The sequence below is a fragment of the Parasteatoda tepidariorum genome, chromosome 7, assembly GCF_043381705.1.
Source record: "Parasteatoda tepidariorum isolate YZ-2023 chromosome 7, CAS_Ptep_4.0, whole genome shotgun sequence".
NCBI classification, from domain to species: Eukaryota; Metazoa; Arthropoda; class Arachnida; order Araneae; family Theridiidae; genus Parasteatoda; species Parasteatoda tepidariorum.
In genome coordinates this window covers 44,445,389-44,463,513 of record NC_092210.1, presented here as the reverse complement: position 1 = coordinate 44,463,513, position 18,125 = coordinate 44,445,389, and the positions used below count along the sequence as shown (strand labels likewise).

At 27.8% G+C, this 18,125-nt stretch overlaps 1 protein-coding gene across 1 annotated transcript in view; it reads left to right on the top strand.

Annotated features, from left to right (window-relative positions):
* The window catches only part of LOC107452289 (protein AATF), a 53,604-nt gene that overhangs the window by 26,231 nt on the left and 9,248 nt on the right, over window positions 1–18,125 (top strand). The window contains exons 10-13 of the mRNA XM_016068651.4: window positions 479–592; window positions 2,477–2,610; window positions 11,613–11,693; window positions 16,847–16,918. Of these exons, the coding sequence (XP_015924137.1) occupies window positions 479–592; window positions 2,477–2,610; window positions 11,613–11,693; window positions 16,847–16,918 (401 nt within the window). The remainder of the gene's footprint in view (window positions 1–478; window positions 593–2,476; window positions 2,611–11,612; window positions 11,694–16,846; window positions 16,919–18,125) is intronic.

The window sequence follows — 18,125 nt, the reverse complement described above, 5'->3', positions numbered from 1 at the left end:
ATTTGAGTCCAAGAAATCAATTAGCCAGTTTTGTGTCTGTTGTTCTCATATATATTGACCTGCACTTATAAGCAAAAAAGAGAACAATTTCGAGAAAAGAATACCAGAACAGATTTGAGAAAATAATAATCAGATTTCATTTTTCCATTTCTTTTCTTTTGCAAATTTCTAACTGCAGTAACCTAAAATTCTGAGTATTTTCTTCTCCCCTCTCCCCTGTAAGATTAAGAGCACTTTAACTTACCGTACTTATTCATATTTTGATGCAAGTTTTATCTTTATTTTTATATTTATATAATCAATATAAAACTAATAATTCTGAAGTTTTGGCGTCGATAAATATTTTATCACATAAAATATATATGTAACTGAGTATAATAACTAATATACTATGCATTTGTTTAAAAAAATATATCCTTGCTGCTGAATAAGTGTCATTTTCTCCTTGGTTAATGTTGATATTTCTTTTATCTTCTAGATTCTACAAGATAGAACAAGATTAATAAAGCGAACTCAATTGAAAAGATCTGTATATCGAGTCCTTGGAAAACCAGAATTTTCAGAGCTCAAAAGCAATGAATCTAATATTGAAGTATGAATTCAGAAAATTTTTCTTAATAATAAATAGTAATTACGCTAAAAAAATTTGTGAAATATATAAATTTTTATTTTAAATATATAAATGTGGCATAATCACTGCTTTAATTTATTCGAATTGCCAAAAATGTGTATTCAAAACTCTTTTGCTATTTTGACAAGTTTAGATTTTATTTTATGTTTAAATAAATAAAAAAACAGATTACTAGCAGTTTGAATAAACCAGGGTGCATGTTATTATTAAAAAGTGTTTACAGCTTTTTAATTTTCATTTTTTAAGGGTCTTTTAAAATCATATTTTCTTTTTTATAAAAGTTATTTTTTCTATGTCATACTGATTATTACCACTAACTACTCAAAAAGTAATTTTCACCACCTCTTTATTCATGCTGAGTCTGTTTTGACAGTGGGGTGTACATATCGTATGAATGTGGCAATAATTTTGCATAGTGGATAAATTATTCACACATACATGCAAATGCACTAGTTGCATCCCTACAAGTGAAATTCAGTAGGAAACATCCTTACACTTGAAATTCAGTGGAAAATATCTAAACAAGTTAAAGTCAGTGGGGAAGATTATTATACTACAATATGCCCACTCTCCGGTATTTTGTGAAGTTTTCCGATTTTTTACCTCACCTTATACCTTCGCCCCTTCACATGGTTTGCTTCACCTGTAGACTGATATTGTTAGCACATTGCTCTATTTAGAGATTAATACCACATTCATTGAACTAGGGATCATTCACAAATTAAGCATTTCCAAGTGAGTCCAGGGAAATCAGCAATCGTAAGGCTTTTTATCTTTCAAATTTCTATTTACTTTTTTTTTATTTAATTTAGTAAAAGAAAATTGCTTCCAATTTTTTAATCATTGAAGTTTTCTCCCAAGGCACTATCAAGTAATTGTATTCAATTCTAAATTTCTAAAAAAAATTAGCTTAATTTCTATATAAATTAGTCCCAAAATTTTATAAATCTAATTTTTAAAGCTGAATATACAAGTTCTCTTTAAGCTTATCTCTCTGAAAAATTTTGTTTTAATAAATATTTCCTAGTTGTATATTCAATTAGTTTAATATTCTTTAGTATAGCATCACAAATCAAGGTTGTTAAATAATAATACAAGTGGAAAGTCAAAAAGTTTTAAAATTGTGTGCTGGCAAACAACTTTTTAACCTAATCTGCAAACATCAGCATTATATAAAGTATAATGAAAAGTGTTTTTTTTTCTCACAAATTAGCCCGTAAAAATAATGTTTCTGAAATAAATTACCAATGTGAACTATTTTGCTTTTTTTCTTCTTTTTTTTTTAAGAAGAAATACTTTTATGCTTTACATTTTTTACTATGCTAAATTAAAGAAAAAGGAAAGAAGAAATATTTATAACTTTTTAAATAAAAATTCTTAGCTAATGTGGGAAATACATTAATATTTATATGAAATAAACAATGTTTCCTTTTATTTCTGTTAATTGCAGGCAAAAAATAAATAAATAAATAACTATATAGAAAATTTTGTGTATTTCAAAACTTTTCAAATCAAGAAGATTTACCTAAGTAGAAATAAAAAATCAAAATATTAATTACTATTGATGGGGTCAAAAGGAATAATGAGCTTTCAAAATCATTTGTTCTGAATGTCAGCATAATACCTTATCAATGTTTGTGTATTCCATCATAAAAAGTAGCACTTTTTATCCTTAAACCTTATCCTTATTCTTCCACTTTTCAAAATTGCACTTTGATAAGAAGATAAGTTACTTAAAATTTAATTAAAAAAATTATTAAATGCATTTTAGTGACATCAAGATGTTATAAATGTAATTTTTTCATTGTACATACATTATGTTTGCTAATATTCAGTTTTTGATAGGATATCACCTCAAAGCAAGACTTACTACTCAAAGATTATGATCCCCAAATATTTGATGATGATGATTTTTACCGTCAGCTGCTGAAAGACATCATTCAGAGCAAGTCCATTGGAATTGATCCATCCATCGTTAGGTAATTGTTATTCGCTTGGTTTTGATAAAATAATTTCCAATCAAATCAATTATGTAATAAATTAAATATCCTCAACATAACAAGATTTTGCTGAAGACCTTAAATCACTGCCATTTTATCCTTCAAATTATTAATTAAAAAAAAATTTAAAGTTGTGTTCTTTAGTTTGGCAATCTTCTTTAACAGGTATGGAGAATATGTTGTAACATACAAACATTATTTATGAGGAGTTTTGATCAATCATGAGTCATGATCGCTCAGAGAATAAATATTTTTCTAGATTAGGAATATTTTTACTTTTCTCCCCAGTATCAGCTTTTTTATCTTCCTAAATTTCAAATTATTAAAATATACTAAAATGGTTTCTATGTCACTCTTATGCGGATAACAGTTGATAAGGGCTTTTTATTCTGGGTGGATCCTAATTTATTGGAAACATTTCAAAACTGATGGATATGAGAATTCATAATACATTGATAATGAATGTATAAAACTAAAATCACAAAATATTCACACACAAAAGTCTACATATTAAGAGTTGCAAATGAATATTTAACTGCGAAAGGCAAAGTTTTTAAAAAAGTGACTGGCGCTACAAAATAATTAGGAGCCAAGAAAGAATTCAAGACATCTGATCATTAGTTTATTTATTATTATTTGTTTATTTAAAATATTACAGAATTATTTGCTTCAAACTGAATGACTCTCTACCTTGAGGAAAATAAGAATTGGTTTCCAATTATATTTGTGTGATGATATTTTAAAAACAGAATGATTTTTTCTAACATTGGTGTGATAGCAATTTAGTCAAATGGAACAAATTTTCTAAGCCTTTTATAATGAAATAAAAGCTAAAATTTATGCACGAAAATACTGCAATTTTTTTCTTATTTCCAAAGCAGCAAATGGAAATGAATGCAATTATTTTACAGTAGTGCAAAGCTGTAACTCATTTTACAATACCCAGGGGATTATGTATATATACTAGGGGGCAGAGCCCCTGCTCGCTACCGCTCGCCAAGCCCCAATAATTGCATCGCAAACAAAATTTAAGAAACTCTCTGTAATAACAAAAAATTTACTTAGAATTTTAAGTAAAAGTCTGTACTCACTATCAATAAAAAATAAAGTCAATCAAAAATTCTAACTAAATCAATTCGAACTGTAATACGTTGCAGATTTAAAGAAACATGCTATATACATTTGAAAATGATAAAAATTTAAAAAAAAAAAGAAAAGAAAAAATACTATATAATACATTTTTTTTTTACATTTCACAAAACTTCTTTGAATACAGCATTTCTTACTGCATAACTGATTTGATAATAATCAAAATTTAAAATAATACTATAATACATTACGATATACAAGGCTGTATATACACTGAAGAACCAAAAAAAAACTGGTATACCTGCCTAATATCGTGTAGGGTACCTGCGAGTACGCAGAAACGCCGCAACACGACGTGGCATGGATTCGATCAATGTGTGAAGTAGTGCTGGAGATAATTGACACCATGAATCCTGCAGAGCTGTCCAGAAACCAGTGAGAGTAAGAGGGGGTGGGGATATCTTCTGAACATCACGTTGGGAGGCATCCCAAATATGTTCAATAAAGTTCATGTCTGGGGATTTTGGTGGCCAGCGGAAAAGTCTAAATTCAGAAGAGTGCCACTGGCCACCAAAATCCCCAGACATGAACATTATTGAATATATTTGGGATGCCTTCCAACGTGATGTTCAGAAGATATCCCCGCCCCCTCTTACTCCCACTTATGAACAGCCCTGCAGGATTCATGGTGTCAATTATCTCCAGCACTACTTTACACATTGATCGAATCCATGCCACGTCGTGTTGCGGCACTTCTGCGTACTCGCGGGTACCCTACACGATATTAGGCAGGTATACCAGTTTTTTTGGCTCTTCAGTGTATTTGAAAATGCTCTGTATATATTTGAAAATCGTTCAATCTTCCAAATTAGGATATTTTTATCCTGCTGAAGAATTTAATTTAACACCAGAAGGTAAAAATTAAAAATACATTTTATGTAAATATTAGTCAATTTCAGTTGATATTTTTTGTATTTTTATAATAAGACAAAATTGAATTTTGCAATTTATTAAAAATGATCCTGAACTGTCATAAATAATATTAGAGAGAAGAATTATTCAAGAAAGAAATGATGAATTTTGTAACTTGTTAAAAATAATCCTGGACTCTCATAAATATTGATGATGATGATAAGAAATATTACCCCCTTTTCTGGAAGATCCTACCCTTAAATTATAAAAACCAGCGTAGTGTTTACCCATACCTGAGATAACTGGTTATGAGGGCAAAGTTTTTTTCCCCCTTCTTTTGTTTTTGTGGAAATATTAAACCACAAATGCATATAATTATGATGACACAATTAAGGTTGCCAGGATCTTCCATAACACTGATTGCTGTGATTCGGGGCTGTTTTCCTCCTGTTGAGGAACTGAGTCCCTTATCAAGCAAATTCCCTTTAAAAATATCGGAATCCTAAATTCCAAATTAAAGATACAAATGTGTCCAAGGTGAAGTGGAATTTATATTTTGAATTGTATTTTTTTTTTACTTGATATTTTAATGTTTGTATTTTATAAAGATGTCTATACTTTATAAAGGTTGTAGTGACATGTAGTCACAAAGAATGAGAAGTGGCAATGATGCCAAAAATGTTTTTAAAAAAGTGAGTTTTTAATTTTTTAGGTCTAAAAATGAATATATTTGTGGAAATAAGTACTAAAAATGATTATTTTTTGAAAATAAGAAAAGTAGTTGTAAGATATGTATTAGAAAGAATAGTAATTAGTGAGATTAAGAAGTATATAAGAGATTTATAGAAATGAAGAGAGGAGATTTAGTTTTTTTTCTTCACGTGAAGTATTTTTAAGGAGTTAGTTAAAGAAAATATTTTATACTCCATTCCACCTTAAGTTGGCACTGCAGGGAAAGGTAGGATATGTAATACTCCGCCTTTGAAAAGTAGTTCTTCTCTATTTTGGAATTAATTGCAGTTTAAATAGGCGTTCAAATATAAATAAATGTTGTATAGTAAGAAAAGTTTATCTTGAATCATACATTCGAAGTTTTTCATGTTTAAATGTATTTAACTTATAAATACCTTCTCAGTAAAGCGAATGTACAAAAAAGAGGGAGTGGTTTGAATTTGGCGCTGGATTAGTTTTCAAGGCCAAGGAATTGGCGCGTTGGCTAAGTTTTAACACTGGTCAGCCAGCTCGTACCGTTCTCTTCGCCTTTGCTTAAGTGTCCTATCTCTTGTGCAGTTCTTTTTTCGCTTTCTTTTACTCGCTTCGCTTAATTGTTCTTTTGTTTTGTTTTTTATTAGTTATTGACTGTTAATTTGTTGTTTTTTACTGGTTAGTTATTGTTAGCTCGTTTTTTATAGTTATTAATTTTTTTGCATTAATTGTTAATTTGTTGTTTTTTACTAGTTACTTAATGTTAGCACGTTTTTTATAGTTATTAATTTTTTTTTGTATTAATTGTTAATTTTTTTTTGTGATTCCTTGTTAAATTTTTTTCTTCTTTTTTTGTTGCTAATTACTAAATGTTAGCATGTTTTTTTGTTAGTTTGTATTATTTTGTTACTTAGTAATCGATAGCTTTTTTTTTTTTGTAAGTTATTAATCTTTAGCTTGCTTTCCTTTTTTAATTATTAATAGTAATTAAATTCTTTACTTATTTTTTTTTAACGTTTTAAGAATGTCAGAGACAGGACTATCACCGACAAAGATGTTTACGCCATCAAAGCGTGGAAAAATTATAAAAAGTGGTGCTCGCAGAAACATTTTAAATGTTTATTCACAGCTAAGAAAAGAAAGTCCACGTGAAAGCATCACTCAAATATGCGACAAAGTTGCTGCCCTTACTGGCTGTTCAAAAAGAACTGTTTATCGTTTGAAAAATGAAAAAAAGACATCCAGTCCTTTGAGTACACCTGGAAAAAAAAGACCTGGAGCTGTAGGTAAACGAACAAGACTCGTGAAATACGATGATTTTACGTTGTGCTGCATTCGCAGAAAAATTCATGCTTTTTTTCGTCGAAATGAAGTGCCGACTTTGGACAAGGTCTTAAAGGAAATTAATGGTGATAAAGACATAGTTGAAAAGAACATTGGCCGCACAACTCTTTATCGGATACTCAAAGACTTGGGATTTTCTTTCGAGAAAAGAAAAAGACAATCTTCTCTCATAGAGAGAAACGATATAATTTTGTGGCGGCGAAATTATTTGCGTCGCATTAAAGAATACAAGAGGAAAAATGTTCCAATTTATTACCTGGATGAAACCTGGGTTAATGAAGGCCATTTCCCCAGTAAAACATGGCAAGATACTACGATCAAAACGAGCTACGAAGCTTCATCATCGAATTTGACCGTTGGTTTAGCTGAACCCAAAGGAAAAGGAAGAAGACTCATCATCACTCATATTGGAAGTGAAGAAGGATTTGTTTCAGGTGCTGCTGATATATTCATTGGAAAAAAAAGTGGTGATTACCATGAAGAAATGGACGGCAATCATTTCGAAAATTGGTTCAAAAAAATTTTACCGAAACTGAGACAGAAAAGTGTGATTGTTATGGACAATGCTTCCTACCACTCAGTCAAAGTGGAGAGAATTCCGACTAGTTCCTGGAAAAAATCCTCGATTCAAGAGTGGCTATCAAGCAAAAATATTGGATGGGATCAAGATATGATCAAAGTAGAGCTTTTGCAAAAGGTGGCAGAAAACAAGCACCTGTTTGACAGATACCGCGTAGAAGATATTGCCGAAAGTTATGGACATACAGTTTTAAGGCTGCCTCCATATCACTGTGAACTCAATCCAATTGAATTGATATGGAGTCAAATTAAAGGAAATGTTGCTCGAGAAAATAGGACTTTTAAATTAAATGATGTGAAAACTCTTGTAATACAAGCTATGAACAACGTGACTTCACAAAATTGGGTAAACTGTATAAATCACGTTAATTCAGTGGAGGATGAATTGTGGGAAATAGATGGACTCATGGAAGACGTTTTTGAAAACCAAAACTTTATAATTTCACTAAACAGTGATTCTAGTGACTTTGAAACAAGTGTTGAGGAAATGTAACTAATTGTTTTAAAGAAAATTCACATTGTATGCAAAATAAGCTTATTTTTCATTATTTTAGGAGTAAGTAGACGTTAAATTAAATATTTTGAATAAATTTTCTCTTATGAAATTTCTCCTAATTCTGTCATATTACTTTTGTATTGAATTGTATTAAATACTCTAAAAGTGCCATACTACTAAAATTTTCTTTACAATGATTCATGAACGGGGCTCGTAATTTTTTGATTTGTTTTAAAAAAAATCGAAAAAATCTGATTTTTTTTAATTTTAAATCGGATTTTTTTATTCAAATACACTGTAAGAGCTTTGATTTATGACTAAAGAAACATTATTATAATTGTTTAATCAAAATTAAATTAATATTAAAACTATATTATAAGAATATTTTAGAAACTCTAACTACCTAAAACAATTTTTTATTACAAAACGTAGCTCTGAATGCATAGTAACCATTTTGAAACAAATGCATGATTGAAATTTAAAGACTAGATGAAATAGAGAATTTAAAGAATACTTTAACTTTTAGAACAAAGTTTCAATTACCAAACCATAATTTAAATTTAAAATTGTGATTTCTTTTTTTTTTCTTTTGATTTTTAAAATAACAAAAGAAATGTATCAGATTGTAAGAAAGAAATTAACAAACCCTGTTCATAAATGAAAAAAAAAATGACAAATTTAAACCAGTATAGTATAATTGTATTTGATTATTTAATTTTCTAAATATTAACCTCATATGGACAATATTTAATGAAAAATTTTTTCCCTTCAGAATGTATGGAAAAAAAAATAGACAGGTGAATATTGTTAAACTGATGACAGTTGAGCATATTTGCTGTGTAGCTGATTCAACATGTGATTTTATTATTATTTTTTACGACAAAAGTAAAAATTGTTTTCGCTTTATTCAATCTCCTTAAAGATTCAAATTTTGTGTCTTTTGCGCCATGTGTAGCTCTAAAGTACAATTCGCTTTTTATATGAACTTTAATAATGTGGTGGCGGAAATTTAAGATTTTTAGTTTTGTTTAATTAAAGGGATTTTTTAATATTATCTGAAATACTAATTTCAAAATATAAGTGTAAGTATAGGAATTGAAATAATTTCAAAAAAAGATACAAAATGTGAATCATGTCTTTTTTTTAACATCGAAAGGACAATTTAAACTAGTGAATATGCTAATTAATTTTTTTTTTAAATAAAAAGCCAAAAAAACTGAGAAATTCTCTTATGTAGAAAATATTAAGATATTTCAGTATCTGACAAAATATTTCCAGACTAATTCTACTATACTTAAATAACTAATTATACGGATTTATCTCTTAAGCCACCTTTCACCCGCAAAGATCTTGAAAAGCAACAGAAGATTCTGATATTTTAAATTATGTATTTTCTTTTGAAAAAATGCGCCTAACCACCCAAGTAGAATTTCTCCTGATAAGAAATTGTGGATTGAATTCAATTCAGGGCGACCCCACAAAAAGTTTGCAGAAGGAACTGTCAAAATATTAAAGAATAACATGATAACCACCAGGACAGGTCAATGAGCTCCTGTTGAGTCTAAGAGGGTGGGATATGGCAACTGAAAATATGGGGGGGGGTGTACATGCAGTACGCACTCCCTATGTGGATAGTACTAAAAATCCAAATTTATACAATATTTTAGAATTATTTATTTTAGGTAAGTTCTTTTGTCTCTAAGAAGCAAAAATATTTCAGAAAAAAATTATTTTTATATTTAAAAAAAAGAAACTTTTCTGAAAAAAATTAGAATTTTTTTTATTTATAAAAGAAAACAGTAAATATTAAAAAACATTGGTATTTATGCGCTTCTATGCATTTCATTTCTTCACTTAGATTTCAGCAAAAAAAAAAAAAAAAACTTTTCAAATATACCTTTTTTTAATTGTTTACAATTAGTTTAGTTTAGTTAAAAAAGTCATAATAAGAAAATCTGCTTTTTAAATACTAATTAAGAAATTAGCTTACAACTAGTATCTTAAAATAATTATTAGAAATGCTCTAAAAAATCGTGTTCTTTTCTGTATTCTGTTCAAAATTTTAGTACGATTCTCGGTTTTAAAAAAAAACATCGGCGTTTTGCTTTCTTAAACGCCAATACTGGCCACTTTCTCTCCTTTTTTTGCTACCTCATCCCTCGCCCGACTTAAAGAGTAACCCAGTTTCCATGACAACGTCTGTAATCCGGTCTGCCTACCCTTCTCTCCAGTGCCAACTTAAGGTGGAATGAAGTATAGATGGCTAGTTTAAAGAATAACAGAAAAGAGAAAATATATGAGTATTTTAAAGTTTTGTAAGATGAAGATTTAAGAGTTTTTTATAGAAGTTTTTATAAGTATGCTAATGGATCCTCAGTCAAATGATTTATGTCACAAAGACTTAAACCTAGGTAGCAATTTTTTAAGGCCTATTGTTTAATTGCAACTATGTTTTTATTTTATTTTTTACATCAGATGTTATTTTAGCATCTTAAGTAGAATATTGAATGCTTTTATGTTCTCTATTTTTAAATATTTTGAGAGTTAGTATGAAACCATTGCAATTGAGGTAGTTTCATATGTTTTGTTAACATAAGATTTGAATATTGTTTTTATTTTTAGATTGCTTTTGTAATTCAGATCATGTGATCTGAATCATTCAGATTAATATTAATTTTAAATAGTTTAAATAGAATATGGTAAGTAAGGATTTTGATCTTTCCTCAATGAGATGTTATGTGAAGCCTGATCACCGCCGGGTCAACACCTTTGAGAGGGGGGATATTGTAACATCTAAAATAATAGCTTAATAGAATTAAATGGATCTTAAAACTAAAGCTAAAAAGAAATATTAATTTAATTGTAGACTAGCCCCTCTAACAGATGAGAAGTTTAAATAATCTCTTTCACATAATTAACTAAACTCTTCGCGTATATATTAACGTATGTACTTAACTTTAACTTCGTGTTTGTATTAATTTTAGAAAATTAACTTTTATTTATTTGAGAGAAAAAAGAGAAAGAAGCATGAATTGCCTGTTTTGCACATAATTTTAGCCATGGATTTGCCTGAAATGGATATGTGCATGGTAAAAATTATATTAATTATCAAAGAAGTTTTTTAGTAAATTTATTTACAATAGTATACAATTAACTCAATGATTTAATATAGAATTTAATTACTTTAGTTGGGTATCCATTGTTTTTTTTTATCAAATTTTGAAAAAGTTTGTCTTTTTTTTTTCTCCCTTTTTCATTGTTCTGTAATTTTTCCATGTTTTCTCTACGTTTCGATATTTTATATATCTATATATATAAATATATATATATATATATATATATATATATTTCNTTAAAATGTCTTAGCTAGTTTTTCCATATATATATATATATATATATATATACACTTAAATAGACTCAAAGTTTTTTAAATTTGTTTATTTTTGATATCTTAGTTCGACCGACCAGAACTTCCTGAATGGCCATTCTTAATGTGATTGCTGTCTTAAGAATTTTGAAAACTATTGACCCTGGACCAGGTCTTTGTTCTTGTCTAAAATTAACTTCCTGAAACAGTTAATTCTTTTCTCAAAAATGATCCTGTTCCTTATTCCTATTTTCTTAGTTGAACTATTGAGAAGGGAGAGGTCAAATGAGTGAACAACTATTTTCTTATTCTTTACATCATTGATCTTTTTTGAATTCATATGCTATTTTTGTTATCAATGTATTTTCCATTTGAAATAAATTTTTAAATTTTTGGGTTATTGCAATTTGACAATTACAGGACTCTTATAATTTGAACAAAATTACTTCTCAGAAAATATTTTACATGCTTAATTATATTTTCTTTTAGAAAACAAATGGAATTGCAAAAAATCAGAAATAAGATGAAAAGGAAGGTTGATACAAAAGCTAGTAAAGGAAGAAAACTTAGGTAAATATACTTTGGTTCTATTATTTTTGAATTAGTGTTTCATTTTTTCTTAAAATGGAATTATTATAAATTGGCAAAATTTAACTCTTCTGACTCATACAAAAACAAAAAACCCATTATGTCATATTTATAATACTAAAACAGTTATGTTTAAAAGTAAGGAAGAAATAGAATTTAATAGTTTTACTATAAAATATTATTTAGCACTAAAACTTTATTTTCTATTCTGATTTCATTTTTGTGCTGCTATCTTAGAAAGAAAAAAAAAGCTTACAAGCTTTTATAAAACTATTGATGTTAAAGGAGTATAAAATCACAATAGGAATTTGGAAAATAATTTTTAAATGGCACCTTGTCACATTTAGTCATGTAAGCCCATTTTTACCCTAAAATTGAGTTTTCTATTGCCACTCTCACTTAAACCTGTTGCTCAACTCCAAAGTGTAATTTTAAGAACAACTCTGTCAATAGTGTAAATTTGGAGCTAAAAAGTCTCCTTCAAACAGAAAAGGGATACTATTTTCTCCATGTATACTTGCAAGGAATTGTATGAGTGCAATTTTTTTATTGATTATGTAACCAAATATTTTATTCATTGAAATGTGTTCTACAGAACTTAGTGATCAAAATTTTACTTTTTAAAACTTTTACAAAATTCAAAATTTTTCATTCTTTAAGTTTTGAAAATGCTTGTGACCTTAAAGTTTAAATTTTGGTTGCGGGATATAGTATAACACTTTTCAATAAATTCAAAAAAAATCAGATTAGTGATATAATAAATAAGAAAATTGTGTTCATACACTTCTGCATAGATTAACATAGAGAAAGTTGAATCCCTATTCCGTTTGATCTTAATTTTTAATTTTGCATCTTGTAATGCTAAAATTTTATTACATTTTACCCCAACGTTAAGTTTCCCTACTGTTATTTTTAACTTGCATCTTCACTTCAAAGTTCATGGTCCAAAAGAATGTTTTGCGATTCAAAAGTGTAACTTAAATTTCTCAAGTGTTACTTGTATTGTTGAAATACAGTATTCCACTTTCAGATGAAGTTACAGCTCAAGCTTTAGAAAAAAATCCTGCAAACTTATAGAAAACTTGCTTTAACTAGTAACAAGTTGTAATACTCAATAATTATAACTTTTTTAAAAAATTTTATATTGTAATGATTTTTTTCAAATACAGTTCCTAACTATAAAAAAAATTCTATGGTTCATTTTACAAAATATTGCAAAAGTTCTTAACATGTATATATATATATATATATAAATACAGAGGAACCTCTTTAAGAAGTTTCCGCTTAAAAAGTTTTCCCACGTAATAAGTTATAATTTTCACGAGCTTCAAATTTTCTTCATTTTTTTTACTTTATATTTAAAATGTCTTATCTAGTTTTTCCTTTCTGTGACAAAAACAGTTAAGTTGACTATGCAAAATTAACAAAGACCACGGACCTTCCTTGCTCCTCCATACACAAAAGAAGGTGATGCATCAGGAGCAGGTGTGAGCAAAGAAATGTGAACCTTCAGATGAACAATGAAACTGATAAGAATTTGGGGAATTGCTTGGATATTGCGTCCCCTGTAAGTGAAAATTACAAAGCCTGATGAGGCATGCAGTGACTGATGCGAAAGATATATCGAAACATTTAGAAGCATTTTGTTCTAAGTTTTCTTAGTGTGAAGGTTAATTTTCATTTTTATCTTAAATATCGTAGAGAAAAATTTGATTTTGTCCTGTAAAGGCATTAAACGTAAAACACTATCTATTGAGGACAAAGTAAAAATTTTAGAAGCTGTTGACAGCTATTCTCAATTAACAAGGGTTCAAATAGCAAAAAATTTAAATCTCCCCTTTTCTATGTTAATTTGCATTATTGCTGAGAAAAACATCTTAAACTCTTCTTGTTGGGTAACATCCCAGAAAATAAAAATAGTGAAATGAAGAAAAACTGATGATATGGTTTAAACAAGCAAGATCCTCGAATATTCCTGTCAACGTAACTGTACTTAGAGGGAAAGCCTTAGAGATTGCGGAAAAATTAAACGTTGATTTCACGCCTTCAAACGGATGAATTGATCGGATGAAAAAATGAGCTGGATTGGTTTAGAAAACAATTAAGGGAGATTGTAACAGCATTGATTAACAAGAAGCTGAAGACTGGAAAGCTAAATTACTTGAAAGTATTTCAAGTTATCAACCAATGGACATTTTTAACATGACGAAATGTGGATTGTTTTTCAATCTTTTACCCGATAAAACTTATGCATTTAAAGGTAAACGTTGCCATGGAGGAAAAAACAATAAAAAACATTTGGCACTTTTAGTTGGGGCTAGTATGAATGGTACAGAAAAATTACCGATTTTAGTAATTGGTAAAGCGAAAAATTTATATATTTTTAAACTTCAACAGTTTAAGAAGTTTTCCCGTTTAATAAGTCATTTCTTTCCACTCTCTTGAAAAACTTCTTAAGCAGGTTCGACTGTATACATATATTTTTCAGAAGTAAAATGAATGTTTTTGATTATTCCCAACAGATGGAAGCTTAAGTTGTAATTTGATTTTTTATGTAATTTTATTAAGTGTTTAATGTTTCTGGAATTACTTAAGTATTTTAACTGCTATTGAACAAAAATTCATCCATATATTATAACTTTTAGGGCAATATGAAATAATTCTTTAGTGATAATATAAATATTTCTGGTTAATAATAATGAATGATAAATGAATTATTTTTTAGGTAATTAAAATTATGTAATTTAAATCACCATAACATCTTTGCAAAGAAATTGAACTAATAATGAATATTAGTAGATATATTATTATGATATAATATAACTGATTTATCACTAGGGAAAAAAAAAGGTCAGTAATCGAAGCAGGTCACTGAAAGTTTTATGTTTTATTAGAAAAGTCACCTTTTCTGTGAATCTCCAAATGAGCGTGAATCACTGCTGTTGGGTGGCGTTTTGTCGAAAACTTCTATTTTTTTTTATATGGAATAAGTTTCCCTAATACACAATTTGGCATGATTTTAATTAATTAGATCAATATTTTAAAAAAAATATTCAAGCATTTGTGTCTCAATTTATTATAGACGTGCAGATGTCAAGAGAGAAGTTTCTTTGTTTGGAAGAATTTTACTAAAGAAAAATCTTCAATAAATGAAGGGACATTGAATGCTCTATTAAATGTCTTCGTTGGCTTAAAAAATTTTCATAATGATCCTGTTCTGTGCTTACAACTAAAGAGCTCTTAAAATTGTCTCAAAATGCTCTTATGAAATGTACAAAAAAGAAATTATTGAAGCACAACCGAATAAAAGAGCTGAAGAAAATAAAATTGTAAAGAAGATGAAAACGCACATCCAAAATATGAAAATTGAATTCTGAGGGAATATCAATAAAAAATAAAAAGAATAAGGAAAACTTCAATTCAACAATTTCAAAATGTAATAATATACAAATTAACTTAGCTTAAGCTCTGATTGATGGTGTTGAATCATTGAAGTCAAAGGAAGCAAAACTTTAACCTTCAGAAAGCTGTTAAAAAAAACATGCAACATTAATTCTAAACGCATTAAAGGAATTAAGATGCTGTAGTAAAAATTTTGCAAAAAATTATGTTCATTAAAAAAAAGTAATCTGATGCTTTATAGTATCTTCATTTGGGCAAATTTGTGTTCATTGTAGTCCACCAAGCCAATTTCATTGAATGTTATATTAATTGCAATGATTGCAATATAATATTGCAGTCTTCATTTGAAACTTACAATATTTTTTTATTGCGAATTAAAGTAAATAACTAAATCAAAATATTATTAACACGTTCTGAATTTTGGCAACATGTAGGCGAATGATGGCCAAAGCTGTCCTCATAGTATCTACCATTTCAAACAAAAATATCTTTCATTAGATCTACTAATTACTGCATCTTTTTAAAAACTAATTTCTGTCCATCAATATCATATTCATTAGAGAAATTGTATTGTTAAAATTAGTTAGCTTAAATCCGAATAATCGAATTTAGAATAAAGGTCACCAAAATTTTCATAAACAGTAGACACCCTGTTCCCACACATGATAAACCTAATTTTGGGAATATTCTGTAAAGTGAATTTTAATCTTTTTATATACATGTCCTATGTGGTCACTTTTTTGTTAGAAATAATCATTATTTTTTAGAATAAATAATTTTTTTTTCCTTTGAGAAAATAACCATTTTTTCCATTTATTGTAAAGCAATAGTTAATAGAGAATTATGATAGAAGTGTGATATTTCTGTTTTATTTATATTTTTTCCATTTGGTATAATTTTGATCTTTACCATAATATTTAATTAATGTATTATTTCCAAAAAGAATAGTTAAAAATTAATTCTGTGAGTTAATTTAATTTGGTTAGTGAATATTAATTTTTATATTAGTTACAGGTGTTTAATAGTGCTATAAATTTTCATACCTTTTTGAGAGTGATATATTTAGTTTGTACATTATAAAATTTAAAAAACAAATACTCTAATTTGTGAAAGGTTGTAGAGCTATAGTAAACAAGTAATGATTCACTTGTAGTCTAAGTGTTAATTTAGTAATAATGATTAATTGTTAGCTAAGTTCTATCTTCCTTTTTGCACAGCTGCCAATTTGTAAGGTCATTGGAAAGCATTTAACCTAGTGATAGTGTAACTACACTTCAAGTATTAAGAATTTTCTAAAGATCAATCTACTTTTGCAACACAATCTCAATTGACTAACTAATGTTTTTTTTTTTTTTTTTTTTTTTTTTTTTTTTTTTTTTTTTTTTGTAATTATGAAACGTTAATTTGTCATAGTAGATAAAAACAATTTATGTTTCAATGTTTAAAAAAAAAAAAAAACAGTTTCAAATTTATTTTAGGATTTTTGAGAAAAATCCTGAACTTGTAATATCAAAATGAGTTAGGTATCATTTGATTTGGTAAATTGTCAAAAACTCTTTTACATTCCTGTCCAAAAGAAAAATTTTTGTTCATACAAAGATTGATTCAACTCAATTTATACCTATTTTTAAATTAAAAAAAAAATAGTAAGTAAGACAAGGAAAAATAATAGTTAGATTACATCACTTCAATAATTTCCTACACTTTTCTTATTATTACATTTTGCTTATTAGGTATGATGTTCATCCAAAACTTGTCAATTATATGGCTCCTCTTCGAAGTACAACAATGTCAGATGAAGCCAGGTTTGTTGAAATATTCTCTATAAATTATATAAATATTATTCTGTTTTGATTCACTACTTTTAAACATACTCATTTGTGTACATTAAAACATTGTCTGCCTCAAAATATTGTTTATAAAAAAAACTTCAGTTTCAAGAATTAAGATCGTATTCTTGTAATTAATAACTTTTTATATTAAGTAAAAATGTTTTAATACTTTATGAACTGCAACTCTCTTTTCATGCCATTAAAAATTTGGCTGAAACCTTAGACAAATTATTTTTGGGATTATGTAACTTCATGTTTTTACGTGTTAGAACCAATGCTCTGTGGTTCTAATACAGGCTAGAATAGTAGAAGAGAAAGCATGCCATTATATTTTCAAATATCTCTTCATCCAAAACTTCCTTTGTCACATGCTCCCTCTCTTTAACCAATTTTGGCAGAAAAAGAAGAACTCTATGTGTCTGTTGAGATGAGTATTCTTTTACTGGTAGATATGTGTTTTGTAATTAGTAATAGAGAAAAGTTAAAAGCTTCAGAAACATTAAGATTTGCAGAATATTAAAATATTAGATTATTTTTTGACAAGACTTTGCTAGAATTCCAATTTTGTGCAAATTTTTTTTCATTTTTCTAAAGACTTATCTAGAATTCCAATTTTTCATATGTTTTTAACAGTACAAAATTGTTTATATTTTTACAAAATTAAGGGGGAAATTTTTTTTTTTTTTGAATAATTTTAAAAAAACTCAAAATATATCCCTTGATTAAACTTATTACAATCTGATTCAGTAATTTTAGGAAATATATATATATATATATATACACAAAAATTTGACAAAAAAGTGCGATTTTTAAATTTGTAAACCATGTGAACATAAATTCCGATATGAGACTTTTAAATCACGTAAATATGAAACTCTACATCGAATTTAAAAAATGCGAAAATACAAATCATGATTTTTTAATTTTTTGATCACGATGCATAATTTTTAAATCGCGCGATATTACAACCACAAAAACGAATCATGATATTGGATTTTAAGCTCACGTGAATACGAATTGCTACATAGGGCTTTAAAAGCTCGTAAATACAAATCGCGATATTGATTTTTTAAATCTCGTAAGTAAGAATCGCACTGTACAATATTTAAATCGCCTGAATAAGAATCGCAACGTTCAACTTTTAAATCAGGTAAATACGAAAATCGAGATTTGATAATAA